We start from the raw sequence: 26,589 nt of genomic DNA on the forward strand, positions 1-26,589 counted from the left end.
ATTTTGAAGTAAATATAAAAGGTCGAACGACCATCCTTTGTTCGATCATAGGTGGCGAAAGGGAGGGGACGCGCGCATTTGTCGATGCACCAGCTGTATGGATTTACGCAACAATGTGGATGGTAGATGGGGAGGCTTTCTATTTTTTTAGAAAATGTTCGTCCGTGGTTGGCTTGAAGAAACAATGCGTTTGCGAACACACAAAACAAAACTATTTATTAGAAGTCGACTCGAGCGGTGCGCGCTGGCGGCCGCTCATCGGCACGGTCCGAAGTCACGGCTGGCCGGTGCAAGCAGAAGAGGGCAGGGTACAGGAGGAATGGAATGTTGAGAGGGTCGTTGGTCCTTCGTTCCCACGCGCAGCCCTTGCGAACACAACACCGCGGCGGGAATCACGCGCTGGTTGAGCGGGTCGTTGTTCCCCCTCGCCTACGCGTCTACGTGCAAGACACAACAGACAGCATCCCCAGCTGCGCTGCTGTGCGGCCTCCTCCCGAAGCGTTCATTTCAGAGCTTGTTGGAGACGCTACAAGACTTGTGACAGCTTCTTAAACCTTTCTTTAATTTCTTCCCTCATTAATTTTCTTTTTCATCGTGCTGTGCATAATTTTCTCTTGCGCCTATACATGTCCATGTGCTCCGGTTGGTGCTTGCTACATATCAGTGAATAGCTGAGCTGTGAAATGTCGCCGGAGTACGGATTACAGCAACGGCGGGATACCATCGGCATTATCAGACTCAGTGAACGCCGTCATCTTAGACCGTGAGTATATATCTTTGCAGCATGCCATTGCTTCATAATTGGTTCTATATAATCTCCTACCAGTCCCAAATGTTCTCTTTCCGTATTCTCCTCGAAACAACTGCGCGAAGCATGACTTCAAGAACTAAGCGAATTTTCCTCCGGGTTACATGCAAGCAAGTGCGTGGACTTATTTGCTGGCTGCGATATGAATAGCATTTGCGCCGAAAATAGAGGAGCCGTGCGTAACAGGTGTGTATGCCACCAACACGTGACAGAACACTGCAGGCAGCCATTTGCGCAGTTTTCTGACTGTGCAGCGCGCCGCAATCAATTAGTAACCAGATACTATGCGCCCGGCTTTGTACATATATTTTGGACAGCCTCTCTTCTGCGCGCAGGAAGCCATGTTCACACAGTTTTTGGATTTTGTTAAGAGTTAAGGGCAGTTTTTTGTTTTCAGATGTACAGACGAAGTTTTGAAAACTGTTCGTGCCGTCTGTGCAAGCGAATTTTACAGTGGGGCAGACATGTGCGTGATGCCGCTTGATGACTAGGCTATAATTAAGTCATAATGAACCTCCACTTTTATAATGGTTAATATCATATTGAGGAATTGAAAGCCGTGAACAGCGCAAGTGAGCCCCTTTTCAAAATTTTCTTAATCGACGCCCCCCTTCTGAGCACGTGCCTTCAGGTGAGGGCGTTATCAGAAAGCGGCGACAATAGGAGAGCGATTTCGCAGACGCGCTTCGAGGGCGGGGGAAAATAACAATACAAGCAAAAAGGCACATCAGCCGTGTGTGCACTGCGTCCCTGTCACTGCAAAGTAAACAACGTGCACGCGGGACACAATGTACAAAACATTGACGGCCGGTATGAGGCAACCATATCGTCCGAAATATATTGCTCGCGAAGCGCTCGATGACGGCGCGCACTTTCAGGCGAAATGGGACAGGACGTCAGATCCGCCTGTTCGGCAATTACAGCTCTTTGTACGTCACGTGCCGTACCGTATGCATGAAGTGCACGCCATAGCCATCGTGCAAGAATGTTGAAACCGAAGCAGCGATCCACGTATTCTAATTCTATAGGAAATCATTTGGGAGTAGAAAAGAGCAACTTAATATGATGTGCATGGTTCTTTAATGAACGATATGTATAAATGGACGGTTGAATAGTTACAGTAATGGAGTGTTCCGCTAGAATTGTTTACGGCCGTGACCGCAATAAACATTACTCATATTGCTCTTAGCTTTAAGCTCTGGCATTGATAAGCCTATCTAAAGAACCGACTGGCAGTGACAGTTTGTTTACAGCTGTTGATCAAAAGGTAGGCCATCATGCTATTATTGCAGGCATTTTTGCTTCTTTTTGTACCTCTGTTTACTAAAACTTAATTTTGTTCCCCATTCCTAGGGACGCTGCACCTCTTACAACACTCACTGTTCAGTCGCTTTTATTCAAGTATATACAAAAAGGAGGAAATGCGTATGCACTCATAGGATAGCCTGTCTTTCCGTTGACAGCTGCAAATAACAAGCCACTGCTCCTCGGTACCTTGGATTAAGTTTTCAATGGGGTTACCTGAGATGCCTAGCAATAGCTGTAATATTTATACCAATCACTGCAGTGAAACAGAAAGGTAACACTGCATAACTTTAACTCCTGCATGCACCTATAAACGTGCCTTAATTTATTGCCTATTCTTATAGACTTAGGACCTCTTACTATAGGCTTTGTTCAGTAAGCAACCGTCTTTCATTGCTTCAATTTCTATCTCTACACCACTTTCTTGTTGCTCTGGGTGTGATCATTTGATTTCAATGTTCAAATCATATTGTTTTATCATGTGTGTATGATTTAGCCTGCACATACATGCTTTCATTTTTTTTAGATGCGCATCGGGAGCGTTTTCTACGTAGAAGTGGATCGATTGAGTTGTATCACTGGTGCGAAAACCGACAACCCCCAGAAGATATGTGTCCTGTGGTTGGAAGGGCAATAAAGAAGACGAAAATCAGCGGAAAAGCCTGCCTAAAAAAAAAGGTAGCACTGCATCACTGTAACTGCTGCATGCACCTTTAAATATGCCTTATTTTTATTGCCTATTCTTATAGACGGTGGACCTCTTGCTATTGGCTTTTTTCAGAAAGCAACCGCCTTTCATTGCTTCAATTCCTATCTCTCCACCACTTTTGTGTTCCTTCGAGTGTGATCCTTTGATTTTATTGTTCAAATCATAATATTAAATCGCCGGTGAATGATTTCGCCTACACATACATGCTTTCATTTTTTTAGGTGCGCATCGAGAGTGTTTTCTACGTATAAATGGATCGATTAAGTTGTATCACTGGTGCGAAAACCAACAGTTCGGTGCCCCCAGAAGATTTGTGTCTTGTGGGTGGCAGGGGTATAAAGAAGAGGATAATCAGTGGAAAAGCCTGCCTAAAAACTTACAAAGATGGCGCAAAAGCGAAATGCTGATCAGGGTTAGAGTCTGATTACTTCTGTTATCCCATTTCACTTGCTAGGTGATGTGACATATATGAAGCACCTTAGTATAATTTGTGGTATACTCACTAAAAATTGTGTAGACATTAACTTTTTTCTCGTTCAATTATTTTGAGTGACGCACGAATTGGAATAAAACGAAGTCATCCACACGTCTAATGCCCATAGACATTAGATGCGTGTATGAGCTCATTAATTGTGTTCCTATGTGAGCATGCAATAGTTTGCCGAATATATTAATATGTTAAAAGTTGATTTTTTTACTGTTAACCGGAGTAATACATATGCTCCATATCATAGCATTATTCGCCTGTAGTTTGTATCTGCTCTTTCCTAAATTGTATTCTACAAAGTATACGTGTGTCATCTCGTACGTCTATTTAACTAGCGAACAATTTGCAATCGAATCCCTTTTGTGATGTTTCAGCTACAAATAATGTATGACAGTTGTGACAATATAGGTAGCTTTAGGTATAACATATAGCGCGAAAATCTTTAATATATGCGATGATATTTTTATTCACCGCATTGGCTAAACCAGCCTGTTGAAGAGACGAAATGAAAACAAATATGGATGTCTTCGGACAGGAACAGTAATCGTGGTGCCATGACCATTTTTTTAATTAAATTTTCATATGTCGTGGACTAATGTCTCGACACAAAGGAATGACCCTTAGGTTTGCCAGATGCGGCGCAGTATTCTCGAAAAAAAAAAAAAAAACGCCTATCACTAAAGCTGGAAAACGCCGTTTTTGTCGTTTCAAAAAGTTGCACGTTTGGAGGCCGGCTGGTTGCGTAAAATTTTGTCATCCACTGTTTTTTACTCACCGCATTTGGGTAACGTTTACTTGTATAAGAAGTATTAAAAGTGTGTTTCATTGATGCAGTTGATTTAGTAAAAAATCGCAAACTTTGCTTCAAGAACAACGCGCTACAAAAATGTTAATGTTCAACCTTACATACTGGCGTGACGCATTGCGTTGTTTGCACTAAAATATTCTGTGTTTATTACGCAGGTCATATTGTTAATTTAAGGCAGAATTTGGAGCTCTAAGCTGCTATGTGTGTTCTCTGTAACGCCACCAAAAGTATTATGCTGGAAAGCGATTTGCTTAAGATTGTAATTATAAAAATTACACATTGAAAAATCATCTTCAAAAATATAGTATTGTTAGTGGTGGTCAAAGCTGACAAATGGAATAATATATTAATAACCTAGATTGAATACTATTGCACCTAGCAATAAAAAAGAATGCAGGACCGAGAAAAAGTTCAGCCTTCACTTGCGTTCTGCCATGAAATTGGCAGAAATAGTGAAATAATACCATTTTAAGCTATATTAAGTATTTGCCCCAGAAGCAGAAAAACGGTGTTAAGCGCTGACAATGTTTTAAATTTTACTTAAGGTAAAATGTAACTAAATTAAGCAAATACTAAATTGAAGTTTTGACGCCTATTCCATAAGAGGGAGCCATATAAGCACATCTATAGAACAAAAACAAGCATTTTTATATTTCTAATATTACATTTTGCAGAATTCAATATATTTACTGACTAAAATTAACAAAGTACTTTGCACTGTTTCCACAGATTTTGATAAAAATTGATGTTGCGGCCGTTTCTTCAATTCTTATCAGTTTTCCTTATTTTACCATTTTCTTACTTTTGTCCAATTTCAAAATAATATGCAGATACACACACAAATCTAGAGCTTCAAATTTTTTCACAAATAAAGAATGGAACCTAGATAATGTAGAAAAATAGTTTCTGTGCCAAGATATTATTGGATCTTGCAAGAATGCAGGCTGAGTTTGGCCATTATCAGCACAAGCACTCGGTTTAATATTTATTGTTATATATTTAAACAGTATAACGCAACACTTTTTAGTCCGTGATATTTTTGAGGTACTGAAGATTTTTGAGAGGGATTTGAATGAAAATCGAAGATGATCTTTTTTTAATTGCAGCAAATTTGCCCTTTACTGCTGTTTTCGAATTCTGAGCAATTTTGATGCGTTGTGGAGAACACACCTAGTGGTCTGGAGCTCCAGATACTGCCTGGAATTAAGAACATGCGTCAGGAAGTGAAAACATATTTAGTGCAACCAACCTAATGCATCATATGCCAGTACATAAGGTTAAAAATGAATATTTTTGCAGCGTATCGCTCCTGAAGAAAAGTTTGCGATTTTTTAATAACACAAATGCAAAAACAAAATAGGTTTCTAATAGTGTTTGTAAATATAAAACATGCATATATTTAGTGAGTAAAAAAGAGCAGATGACAAAATCATGGTATCCAAACTTGCAACATTTTGAAATGGCAAAAACAGCGTTTTCTACCTCTAGAGATATACCATAAAATTGTTTTTTTTCGAGGAAACTACGCGTATCTTGAAAAACTAAGGTTAATTCTTTTGTGTCGAGATACTTGCCCACCACATATAAGAATTTCATTGGAAACGAAAGATGGCCATGGGACCTCGATTATATTTCTTATCTAAGGCACCCATAATACGCTGTGAGAAAGCCAATATCAAAGGCTTTTTTTAATATTCCATATTTCGAACGGTTGTGCCATCTACGAAAATTAGAAAGCTGGGCACACCTTAGGTGTAGCCAGCCCTCACTTTCTGTTACAGCTGCATTTGCTAAGCTGAATTAATGCGTTGATTACTTTATTTTAGCCACGAATATAGCGCTATTACGTGTCAATTTTAAAGAAAGGCCGCAGTGACGCGATTCCTGTAGAATTTGTAAGTGAAATCTGTAAACCTTACAAATCTACCCATATATATGATCTCTTGCAGGTTTTATTCAAGCTACATTACACCTGCTGCGCCCCATAGCTTGAGCCAAGGGTTATAAATAAACCATTAGAAACAGACGATGGAAACCGGTGGTGCATTGCTGGCAGCCACTTAGGACAGCGCAGAAAATTTTTATTTTGTACGTGGGGAAGTGAGGTTCTTCGCTTCAAGCACTAAATATTCACTTTAGACAATAAATAGGACTTACAGAGTCGGTGAGCACGTTCGGAAACCCCTGTTTCAATATTTGCGGTTAGAAACCTCATGTGTACCTTTTTTTCCAGCTGTAGATAAATTCCGGGTTATGTAGATACCGAAACCGTTACCAGCCCATTCGCGCACCTCAACTGTGCTGCTCACAACATCATTTTGAGCGGACAAAACAACCTGCCGCTAAGATTGCTAGCCCCATGCATGAGTAAGGGTGATATGCTGGCGATGGTAGCTTCGCGTCGGCCCTTTGGCGCACATGAAGGCTCGAGTTAAAATGAGCGCGCCGAACTTTGCAATGCGGATAATGACTACAAAGCGGTAAGGATATAAATTAGTTTAACAGTATTTTTCAGCTGTAAAATACAAATACAGTCTTGTTGGACGATGTGCTGGCGCGGACGAAGAAACCATAGGCAACTTGTAGGTCTAACGCTACACAGGGCTGTCGAGCCAAGCCAAGTCCTCAATTGTATTGTCCGGGAATCAGATTTCTGTATTTTCGTAGTTTCCTATTGTATCTGGCGTTCAAAATGCAGACGTGAGGATTCTTTATCACAAATAATCAAACGTGGATTGTGCCGGTACTCTTCAAAGTAGCAACACCATTTATTGTGTAAGTCATTAATCTATAATTTAGGTAAATAATGTCAATAAGGATTCCAAACAAAACCTTTTCTATGGCGCTCAAGGTAGCTTCCAGCAATATATATCTGGTTTCCTTTGCCTGCCTCCGAAATGTTTTTTTTTTATCCCTTGGATCAAATTTGCTTGGACAAGCAGTATATGTGTAATAATGATGCACCTGTGAGCTACCCGTTTAAGTGAACTACCCACAAAACCAGTCAAAAGCGTATATCAGCTAACCAGCGGCCAGTGCAGCAGTCGTGGGCTTAGATCGCTTGTGTATATTATATCTAGCCATTTAAAAAAAATGAAAATGGTCGCCGAACATTCTCTTCGTAACGATTGTTAGTATAAACTGTTTGCACATCGCAGAAAGCGTAGGAGCGGCAAAAAACTAGCGCGCCAGTCATATGCGGAGACAGCCGATAATCAAGCACTAATTCCTAGTGTGGGATGAAACACTGGCTGTCTCAGCCGTATTGCTGTGGAGGCGATCAAAATGCAACAGGGCACATGCTATGCAATGTATGTGCGTCTTTCATCCTAATAAACCCAAGGCAGCTGAAACTAATCTGGAACTCATCAGTATAGTGTTTCTCATTGACCATAAATTTCGGTACATGAATCCTGGAATTTTCTACATCTTCCTAAAATAATGCGCGCGATTTTATATGCCTCGTGATAGTGTTGTAAATTTTGGTTCCTCATTGTTTTTGTGCAGGTGCCATTTGCGAAAAAGTTGGGGTGGACGATTTGGAGGCACACGCATTTATTCGCAGGTGGCTGCCTGGTTTCTGTGACAGGGGGGGTGGAAGAAAAAGGCGTTATGCTGAAACCTCCCCTGGCGAACCAGGCGTGCCACCTGTTAATGCAATTGCAGGGTCAGCCCCCTCACTACGCCTATGAGTGTGCCGTCCAGCTCCCTGGCCCCTTCCACTTCCCGAGAGCCCGCCCTGCCCTGACCAACCCTGCCACTGCCCCGCTAACTGCTCCTGTGTGTGCCCTCAGCACTGGCTAGTAACAACTGCCGTCTATAGTAACAATTGCAATAAATATTATCTTTTTGTGAACCATGCCCTTGTTTTGTGAATATCTACTGGTTTCTCATGAGCAACAATTTGAATTTTTATGGCCACTCCTATTTGAAAGGCCATTATTGTCCCAGCAAGTTCGATGTGCTGTCACGAATATGGCTAGAATGAAAAAGGCTGCATTTTATGGCCTGCACAGGCAGTGCCACAAAATGTGTAATCTTGACATCATCAATGGCACATGAATGGAGTAGCCGGTGTACCCATAAACCGTTGGATTAATATTGGTATCGACAATATGCGGCATGAATGGAGTAGCCAGTGCACCTGCAATGGCTAGCCATTGGTATGATATTGGCATTGACAATGGGCCATCAATGGAATAGCTGGTATTAAACAAATATTGGTAATACAATGATGGTATATTGCTGGACAGTATTGGCAAGAATCATGGTGCATGAATGGAAAGTCTAATATTGTGCCTACATTGGTGGCTCCAGCTTGGTTGAACACTGGACCAATCTTGGAACGAAAGATGGGCCAAGAATGGAGAATGTAGTAAAATGCCCAAATGCCAATATCAGTCCAATATTGATGCCATTCTTTTCCAGTGATGAACCATTGTTGGACCAATGCTGGTGTGCTGCTTGGGTTACTCCATTTCGTGCCTATGCTCAGCATACGTAAAGCACAAAGCTTGCATGGTAGTCGCCACTTAAAAAATACATGAAATCAGCATTCAGCTTCACAGATAACAGAACACAAACTATTATACTTAATTGACAGGTGCCTTGTGACATAAGCACTTGATCGATAGGCTGATTTCAACTGAGTTTCGCAAAATGCATAAGCTGGTCCGATTGTTGCTACCCTCGGTGGTAGTCGAAACCATATATAGATCTTGGAGGTCTTGCCGAAACTTCCCGTGCCAGGGAGCATCAGATATGTGTAGATTCAATCCCAAGTTTCTATACATGTCGCCGCAACGGATTATACTCTCGTCGTTCAATGTGCCTGATTTTTCTTCAGCTCCGCAAAACGAAGCTCCTTTTCTTGAAATCTTCTGCTTGAGTCTGCCGACAGGAAGTCTCCAACCAGGGCCACGAACTCTTCTGGCTTATCATCTTGCACCCAGTGGCCGGCGCCTTTTATGGCGACGATGCGACCGTTGGGAAACCACTGCTTGATGGCTTCCTGGTCGTCACTGTCAGAACGAATCGGAAGTGGAAGTTATATTTTATTTTTTCAGAGCAGGTAATATGCGCAATGTAACAGAGTGAATGGTGAGCAAAAAGAATATTTTTGTATTCACACACACTGCCAGTCGTGCACCAAGTTGGCTGTAAAATTACGCTAATCAAAACCAATAGAGGGCAGAACAAAATAAATTGAAATTAGCGTCTATTCTAGTTGCCTGAAAGTATCGTCATGCATGTGCTGACCATTTTAAAATGCATAGTTGCCCTTCGTGCCCGAGCTTTTCACGATACCGTGCCCCGTCGCTGTGGCTTAATGGTTAAGGCACCCAACTGCTCATATTGTGTACGCGTGTTTCATCTTAGCTGCGGCAGCCGTGTTTCAGCGGAGGCAACGCGCTAATGTATTGTACGATTTCAGTGAACTTTAAAAAACCTCTGGCGGTCAAAATTGTCTCATAACTGATGTCGCTTGAGGAATTAAGCCTATAAACCAATCGTTAATACCATGCGGCACCCTGTGAAAACTAGCGGCACCAGCAAATCAAATGTCGAGTTCACAATTTAAAAAAAGACACTGGTCAACCGGGATATCTGTCACAACGCCACTACATTCTAGAGCGGCAGGTTTTTTATTATTGTATCTCCGGTGTTCTGCACGTGAAAAATAAAATGTAGCTGTGCATGCTCAACCAAATATGTGGATGCCTCAAAAACCTTTACAGATTCTCCGATGGAATGGCTCATCTTTGTCCATGTCACCCTGGAAAAGACAGAGGCCTCTGTGCCGAAAACTAGGGCAGCCTTTCTGATGTAATTAAAGTTATGTATAGGGTTTACTTATGCTTTATATTTCCTGTTATCAGGCTTTCCACACCAACCGGGCACATGTTTTAAGCAATATTCATCAGTTGCAAATATATAAGTATAATTTTAGCGTAGCCTTTGCTCTGAGCTCCGAGCGGGGGCTGTTTTAGCAGCAACCGGGCACATGTTTTAAGCAATATTCATCAGTTGCAAATATATAAGTATAATTTTAGCTTAGCCTTCGCACTGAACTCCAAGCGCGGGTTGTTTTAACATAAGAATGCCAGAAATAGTCATAATTCATGTTGTGATGACGTTTCACCTCGTCTATGTAAAATATTTCTTTACAGACCTTGAACGATTTGTGCGGGTCAACAGTGGCTGCTTCCCATCTCACCTTCTATCAGGTGAGTCGCAAAGCGCTGTTCTTTGTGTCCTCACACCTTGGTTTACATTACCGAATGCCCAATATTATTTCATAAAATATCCACTAATTTGGCGATAATTGTTTTCATTTATACTTGACTGTTAACAAGGTAGCTGATTTTAAGGGGACTCAACCTGAATCGTTAAAGCTGGATAAGTATTGTCGCAAACGCCCGTCGGCCCTAAATGCTGTCGTAACACTGAGCGTTTCCTTTGACATGCGGCAAAATTACTCGACTACCGATTAGTTAAATATCCAATAACTCGCTTCAGTTAAATATTTATCTATTAACACTTTTATTGTTCTCATTTGGTCTAAATGCGTAACGCCTCGACGTTGGACAATGCTAACCGCGTTCATGGCTACCTTCGTCGTAGTCCAAGTGTAGATCTTCACCCGGTTAAATATCTAGCTCATTAATACTGATCTGACGGTTGCTGCAACGCGCATTTGCTCTCCAGAACCCGACTCAGCTTAATCTAAAACAAATGAACTCTTGCAAAACTACAACGTTGTGTTCACCTACTCAGGTTACTCGTATTATACCAGTTGTACTTGCTTTAAGGAGCAGGCTTTTATTTTTAACCTTCCAAAGCGCTGTAACATGAAGTTTCATATCAGTATTTTTTTCTTTTTCTTATCACATGCATACGAATCACGACAGGACTGCCTACCCACCAGACAGAGCGCGCCATTTTATATTCCCCTTCACAGCTTTCTTGTGAAAATGCCTGGCTCGAACAATCTTTAACGCCGTCCTCATACAATCCCCGTTGGCTTCAAAACCGCAACAAAATTCCGCTTTAATTACACCTATTTAATCAGCACATTCCTCACGTGAAGCTCCGATCACGATGGCCAATGAGATACTGCTAATAATAATTTTCAGTAGCCCGATACACACCAACACGCTGTAATATCACCACACAAAGTTTTCTTTAAGCAGGTAACTTGTGGTGTTTCTAATAAAATTGTCGCGAGTGTTTAGGGGGGGGGGGGGGGGGGGGGGGGGGCTGGCACGCACTATAAGTAACCTGGTTTCTCTATCGTTATCGCTCTGCGGGGCCTTCAGTACACGCCAGTGTTTTCGTTGCCCCTGCAGAAAGGCGCATAATAAGTAGCAGCCAATTTGTGCTTACTCTACGTAAACCGAATCCCCGCCTCTGACGAACAGTGCATCCACGTCGGAACTTTCGTTGTTGAGATAGTCGAGGGCAGTCACAGGTGCCAAGTTCTGTATGATGGCCTTAAGGTTGACCTGCCATTCAAATGTGCGCGGTCCCTTGCGCAGGTTGGACAGCAGGAGCTCCCGAATGCACGGGTTCTGTCAGAAAGCGGGATAAGCGAAAACGTGAGCAAATCCAGATTGGACCGCATGTGCGACAACTTAATGCATTCAGGAATTACGACAGATATTTACCAATCTATAGCAATAAAGCGGCAATTTATACGCACAGTCTAGTGGCTTCTGCCCCATAAACCCAACACAGCAACAACATACGCACAGGAAGCATTTTAACTGCGGTAATCTAAGCCACGTCCGTTGGATTAATCTTGCGAGAAATCGTCAAGACAGACTAGCCATCCTTTACTTCAACAGCAGCAATTATGTTTTAGACCTGTATAGCTATTCTTTGCTGTGCAATTTCTATGCCAATATATATAGGGCTAAATTCTTGCTAAAGCCATTTCACATGTGGAAAAGTTTTCAGGATGCGACCTTCATACTTTTTATTGATATTTTACCTGTGCGCCCCATCCCTAAAAAGACCTGAGTAGATTATAAACGACGCAGTAGTTCCAAAACAGTAGCTCCTCTTAGTACGGTAACCTGAGCGCAAATATTTTCACGGTGGAAATACCGTGGCTCTTGTGGACGCGGCTCTCGAACTGCAAACTTCTACCTAAGGAAAAGGGGAATATCTATATGTCAACTAACCATGGTTTCGAGAAGGCAATTGTAGCGTTTGGCTTGTCTTCGTCCAGACAAGGATAAGTGCTCGTGTTGAAGCGTTCGTCAGCGGACAGTGCCTTTTCTTGATTCGAATTATAATTATGTCACTAAGGTCATAATAAGTTGGCCCTATATTCGATACAGCACGGCATCCTATTCCCAGTCCACTCAGTTAAGCGTTGCGTACCTCCAGAGCCATTTTCCTCTAGATTTTAAAACGAAAGTTGCTTAAGTTCTCTACATGCGAAAAATGTTCAAGCTCGAAAAAAATATGAAGATGCATAGTCGATCCAGAAGATTTTTTCTTCTCAAATACCCTCGCACCTGACGTCTGGTGAAACTGAAACAAATTACCTTTATTTTTTGGAAGCATTGCACCAGGTATGGGTCACGGGCATGATTTCAAGTAACCATTTCTTCTGTCAACCGAAAATTACAAAATATTTCAACTGATTGACAGCTTAACATAAAGGAACACTTTTAAATGGCGCTATAACCCCGCCTGGGTGGCGCAGTGATTAAGGCGCTCGATTACTGTGCCCAAGGATGCGGGTTCACACCCTGCCCTTGACGGCCGCTTTTCACTGGAGGCTAAAAGCAAGGCGCCCGTGTGCTGTGCGATGTCAGTGCACGTTAAAGAACCCCAGGTGGTCTAAACTTCCGATGTCTTCCACTACGGCGTCTCTCATAGCCTGAGTCGCTTTGGGACGTTAAACCCCACAAAACACAAAACACAAATGGCGCTACAAGATAAAGTACACAGTTCAGTGTAATGACACGCAGGACACTGCAAACATACATCAGCGCGTGAAATTTTATCTCGCCCAGCTGCATGGTGGCTGGATATGAGGAGCGAAGATCGTGTATACTGCATACGGAAACAGTGATATACAATATAAGCTAGCTGGTTGTCCATTTTCTGCCGTTTCTACTGTTGGGGGAGGCTGACGAAGCTGATGGTGAAGGCCTGAACAGGGTGCATTAGTTTTATACGCCTCATGTTACCGGAACTCACCTTGTTCGTCGCAGTGGTCATCAGACTGCTTAAACCGTGAAACAAAAAAGGATGAGTTCAAATATAAAATTATAATAATGAGTATATTGCCCGTCTGCGTGATAGAGTTGTCACAGAACCTTGTTTATATCTTCTTAGTAGTATTTTCTTTAAATTACACCTTTGTTCTTTCCTAGTTGAAAAACGAGAAGTGCGTGTAGAAATTTAAGGTAATGGTTTATTGAACTATACGTCGTAAAACAGACTCCATGTGCAGCGTGATGATGTGGCTCGAGGAGGTGCCAAGGAAAGGGACCACTGCGCCATATCACTACAACGGGTGCCATATTTGAAAGAAAAATAGCTTTCTTTGTAGCCGTATGGCTGTGCTTGGGTGGATTTCAATTAGTAATTACTCCCTTATTAAAAATTTGTCAAGTGTGTTGACGTCCTCTGACCACGTCCAAATATATCAGATGAAAACTGTAAAGAAAACCATTTACGACAAGCTTGTACACAAACTTCCCAAAAAGGAGAAAAAGACCCTACGATGGAGACAAAATGTTCTTGATTTTACAAAAAAAAATTTCTTGCTTCAAAAAAATGTCAAAATTTTCTAACCGTATAGGGAAAACAGTCGGCAGCTTTGGACCACTCCTGCACTGAAGCTTTTATAAGCTTCAAAAGGAAAAAATGTCGCCACCACAGACACGTTTCACAAATTAACTTAATGCGTCTACATTGATGGTTTATGGATCATAACTTCCCGAAGCGACTCAGGCTATGAAAGGCGCCGTAGTGGAGGGTTCAGGAAATTTCGACCACTTGGGGTTCTTTAACGTGCGCTGACATCGCACAGCACACGGCGCCTGGCTTTTCGCCTCCATCGAAAAGCGGCTGCTGCGGCCGAGATTCGATCCCGCATCCTTGGGCACAGAAGTCGAGCGCCCTAACCACTGCACCACCTCGGCGGTCACGTCTACTTTGAATTTTGGGGTTCAGACATTACAGACTACGCTGGGTCGCTATGCACTTCAATAGGCAACAACCACGCAGTCCTTGCCGATGTGAACGTTATGTTTATTAATCGAGTGACGCGAAAATTTTTGAATGCACTTTAGTCAGCCGCAAATAAGATATTTGCTGCCGTAAACCGTAAAAAAAAGAAAAAAGACATATGGAACTCACTGGGAACAATAATTGGATGCAGTTGGTCTTCTCTGTCCCTTTAATATCTATGTTCGCGATGAAAATGTTAAATTATCCGTCTTCAAGCCGAAAGATGGAGACGAGACGAAGTGGCGAGCCGATTTCCTTACGCCTTGCAATGTGTGCGCAAGACATCTGAGCGAACAGACAAATGAGTGCAGGGAAATATCACTCTTTACAGCTCGCTGTGTTCGAGCTTCCGGCTCACTCGAACTCAGACGCCATTTACGTTCGATCCCCTTCGAATTCGGATTTTAAAATGCTTTGCGCTCTGAAGCCATCACTCACTGCTACGGGGCTGCTGAGGAACTGGTCGGCCACCTGGAGAGCCTGGTCCAGGCTCATGTGCGGGGAGAGCAGCCCCAGGACGGTCTCCATGGCATTCATGTACCGAGGAAGCCACTCCCCTGCGAGCGCTGGTGGCAATTTGCTCGGTGCGATATCCACCACTACCAAGCGCTCCACCGCGTCTCGCTGCACAGAAAGTAGTGATGAAGAGACATGTAGTTTAGCGCTATCGCTTACCGCTACCGCACAAGCGACAGTACGCATGCGCAGATCATCCCATGGGCGACAGATGGCGCCACGTTCCTGCCAAGTTCCAGTGGACTCCGCACGCAGGGACCAATCAGCGCGTGCTGGGCTGACGGCACGCGGTAGCGGTAGACGGCCGTGGTAAGCGGCAGCGGAAAACTAAAAGTATCTCGTCCCCCCAGCAGCTCCGGGAACACGGGCGCCTCCCGCGCACCCGAGCCAGGAGGAGTTGCCTCCGCCGGCAGGGTAATCACACAAAGCTTACCAAAACTATCCACACCGCACCTCACCGCGGAATGCCAGTGAGTGCAAATCACGCAGTGTGAACCAATGAATTGCGTCGGCTTGTTTTGGGCCAAGAATGCCGAGTTAATCAGAAAAATGTGGCACGGTATTAACGTAGTTGCACCAAGTAGGACGTGAGAAAGCTTTGCACAGAGTTGGAAGTTGGTGGACGTGCGTTTCAGTCCACAAAGAGGGTGGGGTCGGCTGCGGTGATAGCTAGAAGCGCGGCGTTAATTACGGTGAAGAAATGTTCGATGTACGCAAAAAGAAAACAAAAAAAAAAACGATGGCTACGACTTTGCGTACTCGCCTCCTACGAGAAATTATTCGGGTTGGAATCCGCTCCACTCCGGCGGCTATGTTTCTTTCGAGTTCGACATATACAACCTATAACATTCTTAGCAGGGTTTGATCTCAGGTAGTAGTTGCTGCTTTTACTAAATTATCCCGTGACTAACCTCGTTAGACTGGGGATACTGCGCGAAACCACTGTTTGAATTACCCCTTCGAGGACACGTGGAGTGCATCATCATCATCGGCCGATACAGTCAGGAACAAAAGGATGGTGAGTAAAATTTGACTGGTAACTGCAGCAACTGCGGAAACTACGGAGGTAAATTAATTCACGCTTCAATACAGAAATACACTCTCGGCCACTTAACCAGAGTGTTTCAGTACACAGAAAAGCGTTGAAACAGCTGTTGCTCAGGTTCCTTATAACAGTATCTGCATGACATCAATAACTATCTCTGCTTGATAACACAACATGTTTGCACCAAGCGCAAGAAAATCTATAAAAAAAAAAGGAACTCATTGGGAGGAGGGGGGGGGGGGGGGCATATTTTGACAAATAAGTCCTCTTTCATTTTGGGACGTAGAACTTTTACTCTGTGTCTCCCTGGTGTCTGCTGGCGACGTAGTGCGTCAGTTTTTGAGAATATAGCCAAATGTTTTGCCGCCCTACGTTGGGCCAGTCACGCTGTTGACGTGGGGCCTGTGCAGCCATATAGCAGTAAGAAATCAGAAACAAAACAACTTCAAATGGCAAAGAGTGAAGAACCAGGATGAAACAAAAACGGAATAAAGTCGTACACAGCAAAGTGGCGCTCACCAGCACTAGTGAATAAGGTTGGTTTGGTGTACGGGGTTTAATGACTAAAAGCGACTCAGGCTATGAGGGACGCCGTATATTGAAAATTTCGACCACCTGGGGATCTTTAACGTGCACTGACATCGCACAGCACACGGACGCCTTGCTTTTCGCCTCCATCGAAAAGCGGCCGCCTCGGCCGAGATTCGATCCCGCATCCTTAATTGGGCAAAGAAATAGGATGCTGAAAAGGGACGATCACTTAAGAGGAGAACACAGGACAGGCGCAGACTTCAACTAAATTTTATGTTACACTTCTATCAAACTGTACCGAAGAGAAATGTGTTTTCCCGACGCCACTGTTTAAATATCTCCCGTATATATATACATAGTTTATCTGTTGCCTTTGTCACTGCTTCCGATCCATCTTTGCGCTTGTGTGAGCACGATGTATATAAATATGTGTGTGGTTTCAATAAAATTTAGTTGAAATCTGCGCCTGTCCTGTGTTCTCCTCTTCAGTGATAGTCCTTTTTGCTCATCCTATTTCTTTGTCCAGTATGAACCAACTCGCCTAACAGCAAGTTCTAATTATCCTTAATTGGGCACAAATTGAGCGCATCTAACCACTGCACTACCGCGGCAGAGTACCAGTGAATAGGTAAGTTAGTGAATAACTAGCTAGTTAGTTTTAGGGGCCTGCTTATCAATACCATGATCAAAAGTGACGCAAGCCAGATTTTCGGCCATTATTTAATCCTTACTCAGGCTGGTAACAATTATAACCGCCCATGTCTTCAAAAAGCCAGACTGCATAAATAACCACATAGTATAGAGCAATCTGCATGTATAACCATGTAGCTAGGAAGCTGAAGTTGGAAATAAGCAAATCCAAAACAAAGTTGCAAGCATATATAGCGAGAGGCCCCATGGTAGAAGAGCGCAGGGGGGAACTCCAATGGAAATAAATTTCAATATTTCAATAAGCAACTAAACAATAATAGAAATGTGCACAACTGGTTGGTTGGTTTGTGGGGTTTAACGTCCCAAAGCGACTCAGGCTATGAGAGACGCTGTAGTGGAGGACTCCGGAAATTTCGACCACCTGGGGTTCTTTAACGTGCACTGACATCGCACAGCACACGGGCGCCTTGCATTTCGCCTCCAACGAAAAGCGGCCGCCGAGGCCGGGATTCGATCCCGCGTCCTTGGGAGCAGTAGTCGAGCGCCGTAACCACTGCGCCACCCCGGCGGGGTAAATGTGCAAAACTGATATTAATAAGCAACATAGACAATAAATAGCTAGATACATGGTGTAATGCACATTACAGGAAGATTTAAATACAGAAAATATAATACAATTGAAGGTACAATAAAACACTCACGGATGTCACGATACATAAGATAAATAACATTAAAATCACACATTGAAAGCAAAACCTAGAACAAAGAAAGTGTATTAGTTTCCTCGATGTCTAAGTTCAAAGAATTCCAGAATAATATGGAAGAAAAATGAAGGCATTGCTTCACGTATTTGTTTCTGTCCTTAGTAGTGCAAAGTTAATGCGCAGCGCAACGCGTGTGATGCTGTTAGTGCTGAGAGGAGATATTCTTAGCGGGAGCTGATGATGTCCTTACCAAAATATAATACCGATGTTGTAAAAATAAAGGACCGAGATCGATAGAACGTTTGAATCCATGAACATAATGCGCGATGATGGCATTCGAAGGGAAGAGGTTATGATGCGCATGGCTTGCTTTTGCAGTTTCATTAAAGGCCAACGACGAATATGAAAAATATGATGGGAAATAGCTCCGGGCTTTAATTATTGCGCGTAACCCATACGGAAGTTTTTTTGCAAGTTTCAGTTACATGATCATGGATTTTTAAGGGAGGACCAATGACAACATCCAAATATGAAACTCGGTCTTGCGACGAGAACGCAGTAGAAATGCAATATGTAGTGATGTGATTGGCAATGGCTTCTGAGAAGGGGGAAGGGGGGAAGTAAGTCTTAGTAATGTTCACGGACAGGCGGTTAATGTGGCACCAATGCTCAAGACAAATAAGGTGATTCTATAGATTAAACATGAGCTATTTAATGTCTGGAAGCCATGATATCATAGTAGAGTCATCTGCGTAAAATATACTATTGCAATGCTTAACAGAGGGCGGCAAATCATTAATATAGGGTAGAAACAATACAGGGCCTGGAATAGAACCCTGTGGAACCGCCTTGTTAATTAGAGCAATGTTAGATATGCGGTCGTTATTAGAGACAGTGTGCTCTCGTTCCCCAAAAAAGCTCTTTAAAATAATTAGGGGACGTCTAGTCATACCATATAATTCCAGTTTATGCAACAAGATAGAGTGATCGATGGAATGAAATGCTTAACCGAAATCTATGAATACTGCTTCTGAAAACATTACTTCATCAATAGCCAGCCGAACGAAATTTACGAGAGACGCTATCGCCGTACCTGTAAATAGTCCGCGCCGAAAGCCACGTTGACTATCTGTCAATTGTTAATTTTTTCAATATACCTTTATAACCTTACTTCAATTAATTTTTCTAAAACTTTGTACATAAAATGGAAGAATGGCAATCGGTCGATAATTATTTGGCATAGTTGGATCACCTTTTTTGGCGACGCATTATTTTCGCTGGGGATAACTTCACGTTTAAAAACAAAATTGCAGATGTGGCTGTGAACTGATGCGAGCAATCATCGGATAACTTTCACATGGTTTCCATGGATGTTGTCAACGCTGGGACCGGTCATGTTTACATTCTTAATTACGGATATAACTTCTGAGGATAGGTTATTTTTGATTAGGACAGTTTATCCATGTTATCAGCGCGAGCTGACAGGAACAACTTGCATGCCTGTTTCACTGGGGTTTTGCAGATTTCTCTTACCCTGGTGGTGGCGAACTTCATTGCAATCCGGCCACCCATGCTGTGTCCCACTAATGAGGCCCTGCTGAAGCCCCGATCTCGGAGGAACAGCTCCAGGTCGGCGCACATCAGATGATAGTCCATATCGTCCGTATGCGGGCTGTCACCGTGGTTGCGTAGGTCCACCGCGAATACCTGTGGATGCCCACGTGCAAGGAAATTTTGACGCCGAAAGCCGCCACGAGTACTGTAAAGAGACTGTTCTCCCTCTTAAAGTGTTATACGGCTGCACAGTTTTACTGTTTCAGCTACGTAAGGAGTGCGTCACCGTCGGTGTAGTACATGTCATAAATTACGCGTTCATCTGACGATCACTGCTATCCATGTAGGCATGGGACACGTGTAGACTCCACTTCGTATAGGCCCCGTGTTTAGAACTTGCCACGTGGGTTGTCATTAACCAGGTGGGGTTATGTGGGCAAAGCTGTCGTTTTCAGTGATTTGCTCCGGGAATGTGAGGGATGGAGAATTGCGAAAGGTCTGAAATATTTTACGCGCTAGACTATGCAGCTAGTTCGGTCGAATAGGTATCGTTTGAGAAAAATGTGTCGTAAAACTTGGGGCTGACATTCGGCAGCCACCGGAACTAATCGAGACCTGATAGGTCACAGATGGCGCCTCCGCGTTGTAAGTTTTAAAGTTACTAGAACTATGAGTTTGAAAGGGGCTTTGTGAATGCAAATTTTGCGTCTACATTAACTTCACAATGCGGAAGTATACCCCCAGAAGGGCCACGTGCCGCTATGGTGCCATGCCCTTCAGGCAGAGCTTGAGCCCGTTAATTTTGTTTTGAAACCTCCTAACCTTTGATGAAGTTATGTGATGTTAGGAAGATAGTGAGAGACCGGAAAGCGTGGCGTGACATGGTTCATAGGGTCACGAAGAGTCGGACACGACTGAACGACTGAACTGAACTGAACCTTTGACACGGGTGGCCAGTTAAGGAAAACTGCAACAATCCGGTATCTCTCTGTTCACGTGTTTATTGCTGCCGTTTCCGTAAATGTTTGTAGTCATGTGCTGCACATTGCACAACATCGTTTAAAGTAATCAAAGCTGATTTACGTATTATTTTTCGTAGTCATTGTCATTGTGGTCAGGATGGGCCATGCGCTAATAAAATTTACGGTGGGAAAAAAATCTATCCATGTTCCCCTCCTTCGGCAACTCATTTATTACCAGAAAAGGTCCGTGAAAGAAATAAGGTAATAGTGCCTACTTCTGGGCGCACAAACTCACATCGGTATTTAGGTGTAAAACTAAACTGTTTGGAACTTACAGAAATTGCTGGTCAAGATACTTGTTCGGACAGAACATCACTAGCTCCAGGTAAGAACTAAAGCGCACGCCGTGTGAAGAAGGGGCAAGGCCCGTGTCGCGGTGCGCGCTCATAATTCAAAATGAAGCGGTGGAGAGTCTATTATAACAAAAAAGACCCTGCTTCCCGGCGAGCATCACTTATGGACCGTGTCAGCTGGAGGGAGACGCGACCTTTGATGAGTTGGTGGAGCCGCCAGTAGCGCAAAACTATACTGATCTGTGGAAGATGGGCAGGGGACAGGCTACCGCGCAGATTCTCTCTTTTGCGATCGTTGCCTGAGTGTACCATCTGAAAGTATTTTTAGAAATAGCGTCCTCATTACATTTATGCAGTCTTAGCTAAATTGGACCTCCGCTGCCTGATTGATTGATTTATAAGAAGGGAAAGGCGCGGTAACTGTCTCACTTGTTTTCTGTGGACACCTCAACCGCGCCGTAAGGGAAGGGAGGAAGGTGGGAGTGAAAGTAGAAAGAGAGAAAGAGGAGCCGTAGTGGAGGGCTACAGAGTAATTTCGACCACCTGGGGATATTTAACGTGCACTGACATCGCAATTGGACCTCCGCTGCCTGATTGATTGATTTATAAGAAGGGAAAGGCGCGGTAACTGTCTCACTTGTTTTCTGTGGACACCTCAACCGCGCCGTAAGGGAAGGGAGGAAGGTGGGAGTGAAAGTAGAAAGAGAGAAAGAGGAGCCGTAGTGGAGGGCTACAGAGTAATTTCGACCACCTGGGGATATTTAACGTGCACTGACATCGCACAGCACACGGACGCCTCTTCGTTTCGCTTCCATCGAAACGCAGCCGCCAAAGTCGGGTTCGAACCCGGGTACTCCGGCACAGTAGTCGGGCGTCTTACCACTGCACCACACCGGCGGGGCATCTCCGCTGCCCCGTGCGGTCAAAAGAGAAAATAGAGAAGAAAGGAAAAAAAACAGGGAGAGAAAGAAGCGCGCCGCAACAACAGCCGTTGTCCACCACCGAAGCAGTGGCGGGTGCAATGACGGCCTACAACAGATAAAATTCGGTGGCTGGCTAGCCCCCGCCGCAAGCGGCGCTGACCTACCGTCCCAGCCCAAAGGGACTAGCTAACACTATCATCAGCCCCGTAGGGCCAGAAACTGCCACCCTTCACCACCTCCCCTCCCGACATAGTCGAAACTATTCCGGAGTCCTCTACTGCGGCACCTCTTTCTCTATTTCCTCTTAAACTCACACCACCCTCCCTTCCCTTACGGCGCGGTTCAGGTGTCCACCGAGAAGTGTCACAGATACATGTACCTTTCCTTTTCTCTAAACCAATTTAAGAATTTATCGACACAGAAAGTCACGTCCCCTTTACAATTTCAATGGCCAGAGGAGGTCGGTGCGACTCCCTCACACATTTTAAAAGCTTGACTTGACTAGCGATCTTGTGTGCATTAACCCAACGGACAGTTTGACATAGGTCCGAACCTGACCTCAATTTTAAACCAAAAGCCCCCCCCCCCCCTTCCCCTGTTGTCCAAAATTGACCCTCTTGATTTTGGAGCCGGACAAACGTGAGAAGTTTAGAACAGCTGTAACTGTTGTATACTTACTCCAGTCAGTTGATGCTAAATCACTACATATATTCAGTGTCTCGTTGCTTAGCATATGTTTCTACTGCATTCCAGTGGCGCGAAAAACAGAGCACTGTTGTACAATTACATTCCGTCCGGTTGCACTGGCGACCGCTGCGGACACTGCATCCCATTTCCTTCGGGAGCTGAACAGGCAGTGCAGCATGATGATCGGTGGTAGTGAGGTCGAGTGCGCGCTGTCAGGTGGTTGGTGATGTGTATAAGCAAGGCGCAGGGCTTCATTTCTGGAAGGAAAGAATAGGATATGATGTGCTAAAGCCGAGAAACACGCGCTGAAGCGAAATACATATTACCCATCCAAAAAAATACGAAGGACTTTAGCGACTAAAGTAGTGAAAGGCGAATGCCTGAGTGCCACATTCTGCTACGCAACTGAAGCTAATTAGTAATCATTATTAATTATTACAAGCCATTATTAACAAATAAATAACTGTGTAAATATACATTAACAAAGTGCTTTTATATACCTCATTGATTAGTCGTTAAAATTAAGACTTACCTTATTAATAATTTTTTCTGAATTAATTGATTACTTAGTCACTAATTAGTAATTATTAATTGATTGGCATACGGCCATATAAGGCACCCATTCGCGCATACTGTGGTGGTGCTCTGTGATTGGTCGAGACCTCTATGACGTCATCCCGCCTCGGCCAATCAGAGCCGCCGCAAAAGCGGGACACATTTTGTCCACGACAGCATGGGCCATTAAAGGCTTTCGCCTTAATATGCTACAGAGCACTGTTTATATCCTATTACGGTAAACACAAACGCCCACTTCGGTGATGTCTTACAGTGCACGGTTATGGCCTCCCGATGTTGAGTCCAAGGAGATGTAGTCGGATGGAGGCGAAAGGCAAGAATGCCTGCATTACGTGCGATGTCAGTGGCCTACGGTACCATGGCGGAATCACCGTCCTCAAACGAAATATCTTGCGATTCACTGTAGAAGCCTTTCAAATTCAGACGCAAGTTTTGTGTCTTCGATTTACCCAACGAGTGTGCGCCGATTGGTTGGCCGTGGGATTATCACGAACCACACAGGACGGTGGGAAAGAGCTCGCTCACCGAACCTACCGCCATATATGTGCAGGTCGAAAGCAAGACCAGAAAAAAAAAAATATTACCATGTAATTTACTCCTCGCATGCTTTCTTTTTTTCTAGGTAGCTTTCCTCTTTGCTCATTGCAGCCCGGCTCGCAATAAAAAAAAAAATATCTGTTGTATGGCTTTTTCTGGATCTGCCGACTGCGTTCATTTGACCTTGAACTCAGCTTCACCGTCAAACATTCGCGTTCAGCCATAGCAACACAAATTTGGTTTAGTTTGGTTTATAGATTTTTTCTTGATGGAAGCGAAGATCAAAGCACCCGTGTACTGTGCGATATTAGTGCACGTTAAAAAAAAAAAAAAAAAAAAAAAAAAAAAAAAAAAACCAGGTATTCGAAATGTCTGCAGCCTTCTACCGCGGTTCGCTCATTGCCCGAGTCGTGAGTCACTTTTGTGCATTAAACCTTACAAAACCAAACCAAACTTGTGTTGCTATGGAATGGCTGAACTCGTATGTTTGACATTGACGCTGAGCAAAAGGTGAAACTGACGCAGTCAGCCGCGGCTCGACTTCTGCATTGAGTAAAGCACTCACTCTAAAACAAGGCATGTTCTTTATTGTGTTATGTCATTGCGTAGCTTATGTCGAGTATAATAGTGCTTTACTAATTACGCGTCGAAATTAATGGTGATTAGTTAGTAAACTGTGATTTGAAACTGAGCTTTAAACTACAATTTTTTCAGGTTGGCGAGGTTATGTTGAGGAGAATCGCTCTGGACTATCTGTAAGCCAATTATTAACCGTTAATTAACAGTGACTGAGAATTAAGCTTTACGCTACAGTATTAAGTCATATCTAGTTGGAACTTGAATGGCTTACGTCGAGTATAATTGCAACGCAATAGTAATGGTAAGTTTTAATTAATTACATTTAATTAGTGAACTGCGATTAAAATTGCGTATTTATGCTACAGCATCGTCATATACCGTTATATAGATTCTATCGACTATAAATGCGCCAGGATAATTGTCTGAATTGTTTACTGTTAACTAATTTTGGTTAAAAATTGAACTTTGCACGACAGCGTTGTCATGTATCGTTGGATAGCCTACATCAAGTACGACTGCACTGCAATAATTGCAGTTTCTAACCGATTAGCGTTAATTAGTGATTCGGATTAAAAATTGAGCCTTTTAACTACAACGTCGTCATGCGGGATCCATCCTGAAAGTAATGAGACAGTTTCCCGCGTATAAGCGCGGTTAGAAAACCGTTACGGGCGATGATGGGTGTGACTTCCGGTTCACAATGCGACGAGCTCAGTTGGCTTCGAAAAGGCGGAGTAGACGCTTATGAGCCTCTCGTAGCTGCGTCGAGGGAACTAGAGTGAATTTTGGAACAGCAGTATGCTGAAAAGCTTTGCAATAAAACTTGGAAAATCGCCTAACTAGGCCCTTTTCATGATCAAGACGGCACACGGCAATTGTGTTGTTGTATGGCTGTAGGAAGAAGGAAAAGAAAATGAACGGGCCTGCTACTGGCTCTGCAGCTGAGCCACCTCCGCTGCCTCGTGCAGACAGAAGAGAAAATAGAGAAGAAAGAAAAGAAAGAGGGAGAGAAAGACGCGCACTGCAACAACAGCCGTCGTCCACCACCGGGTGCAATGACGGCCTACAACAGATAAAAATTCGGTGGCAGGCTAGCCCCCACCGCAAGCGGCGGTGACCTACCTGCCCCAGCCTTATCAGGGGAGTATCTTCCTTGGCATACGGCAATTGTGGAATCTCAGTGGAATCTCTACCTATTCTACAAGCACACGGGCACATAGATGCCGATTAGTTTTCAATAAAGCTCGCACACAATCATTATCGGTGTCTGTTGCCGTCGTCAAAGGGCGCCCGGTCAGTTGCTAACCTAGACGTCTTCATGACCGTATATGTAAATGCTTTGTGTTATTTCAAAAGTCGCAGTCACCACATCGCATCATTGCCGTGTGCTGTCTTCCAATTAGCAGAAAAAGATTGCTTTTGAAGTGAGTCCTGCGCTCACAGTGAGTAATTATGATAATCAGAGGGGCGCGCGTTCAATTGTGAGGCCCCTATGGAATATCGTAACATGCCTTTATGAACATACTGATAGAAATGGTCTGAGCTTCCGATGAATAGCAATATTTGGTTTCCAACGTTTGTACAGCAGTCACAGAAAAACAGATCAAGTTGCCGTAGAAAATCAATGAGACGCATTTTGTAGTAATAATAAGAATAAAACTAGGAAGCTGCCGAGAGAATACCTGATACCTATTGTGTGGTAAAGTTACACAATATGTGAAAAATTATGTTCACGAACTCTTTCTCAAAAAAGACCAAAATTTCGTTTCTGGCTATGTGTCGAAAGTTACACAATGCGTGAAATGTTATGTTCGCAAACTCTTTCCCAGAAAAAGACCAAAATTTCGTTACTGGGTAAGCGTCGACAAAGGTGCGTTTATTGCTGGGAAAATCGCACGCATATTTTTTTTTTAATTTTCCCGCTACTCGATTCAATCTCGTGATGCTTACGCCGAAAAGTATTCCGTTATAACGGCTTTGGAGTGAACGGCAGTTGAGCCCAGCTTCTGAAATCCTGTTCCCTTAGGGAAGCGAAGTTCCCTTAAGAAATCAGCCGGTGATGGAGAAACCTATCGGTGTGTTTCATTTCTTTCTTGTTTGTAAAGCTAATACGGATTCTGCTTTCCTTAGAAGTATCGCTTTCATCGTTAAAATCCGGTAGTCTATCGATAAACGATTAATAGTCCTCAATGTCCCTTCAACGTCTGTCCTCAAGTTTGTCGCAGAAGTGGAAATAAATTCTATTCTTGAGCGCGAACCAAGCGTTCCCTTTCTCGTTTCATACAGCGCTATAGGTTCGGCCTTTTTGACACTAATGTCGCGGCGGCGTACACATACCTGCCGTGGCAGCGCCGACGGTCGAACGAAAGACGGTGAGATGTGCTGGGCGTTGCCGTCGTTATAACGTCCGCTCGACAGGTGGACGGGATGGCCTCGGAGAAGAAACTTCGAGACACCCATACTGCGCGCTGAAAGCATCGCATCGCCGCCATGCGCCTGGTTACCAGCAACTGTCCCCTGTAGTACGAAAGGCACACAAGTGCTCCCTTTCGTACGTTCCTCTTCGGTGGACGGCGTCTAAACGGGCAAATGCGAATGCT

General features: G+C 43.7%; 1 protein-coding gene and 1 long non-coding RNA gene across 2 annotated transcripts; one reads left to right on the forward strand and one right to left on the reverse strand.

Annotated features, from left to right (window-relative positions):
* Positions 1-393: 393 nt before the first annotated feature.
* On the forward strand, positions 394-7,947 carry LOC146196716 (uncharacterized). The gene is made up of 3 exons (XR_014705646.1): positions 394-763; positions 2,640-2,791; positions 7,625-7,947. It is a non-coding gene; the product is annotated as an uncharacterized LOC146196716 (long non-coding RNA).
* Positions 7,948-8,794: 847 nt separating this feature from the next.
* On the reverse strand, positions 8,795-23,233 carry LOC146196717 (sn-1-specific diacylglycerol lipase ABHD11-like). The gene is made up of 6 exons (XM_084597064.1): positions 23,226-23,233; positions 22,398-22,554; positions 19,352-19,525; positions 14,810-14,995; positions 11,504-11,688; positions 8,795-9,138 (listed from the first exon to the last, which is right to left on the reverse strand). The coding sequence occupies exons 1-6, from the start codon at positions 23,231-23,233 to the stop codon at positions 8,940-8,942; spliced, it is 909 nt and encodes a 302-aa protein (XP_084453190.1). The 3' UTR covers positions 8,795-8,939.
* Between the last annotated feature and the right edge of the window lie 3,356 nt (positions 23,234-26,589).

The sequence above is a fragment of the Amblyomma maculatum genome, chromosome 3 (assembly GCF_055883805.1).
Source record: "Amblyomma maculatum isolate TAMU_Amacu chromosome 3, ASM5588380v1, whole genome shotgun sequence".
In the NCBI taxonomy this organism is placed as follows: Eukaryota; Metazoa; Arthropoda; class Arachnida; order Ixodida; family Ixodidae; genus Amblyomma; species Amblyomma maculatum.

What these genes read in the sequence shown, in the direction of transcription:
- LOC146196717 (XM_084597064.1), bottom strand. An exon ending in CCAGTGCAACCGGACGGAAT is followed by an intron (nt 19,526 to 22,397) that starts GTAATTGTACAA and finishes GGGCATCCACAG; the next exon opens with GTATTCGCGGTGGACCTACG. An exon ending in TCCTCAGCAGCCCCGTAGCA is followed by an intron (nt 11,689 to 14,809) that starts GTGAGTGATGGC and finishes GCTTTCTGACAG; the next exon opens with AACCCGTGCATTCGGGAGCT.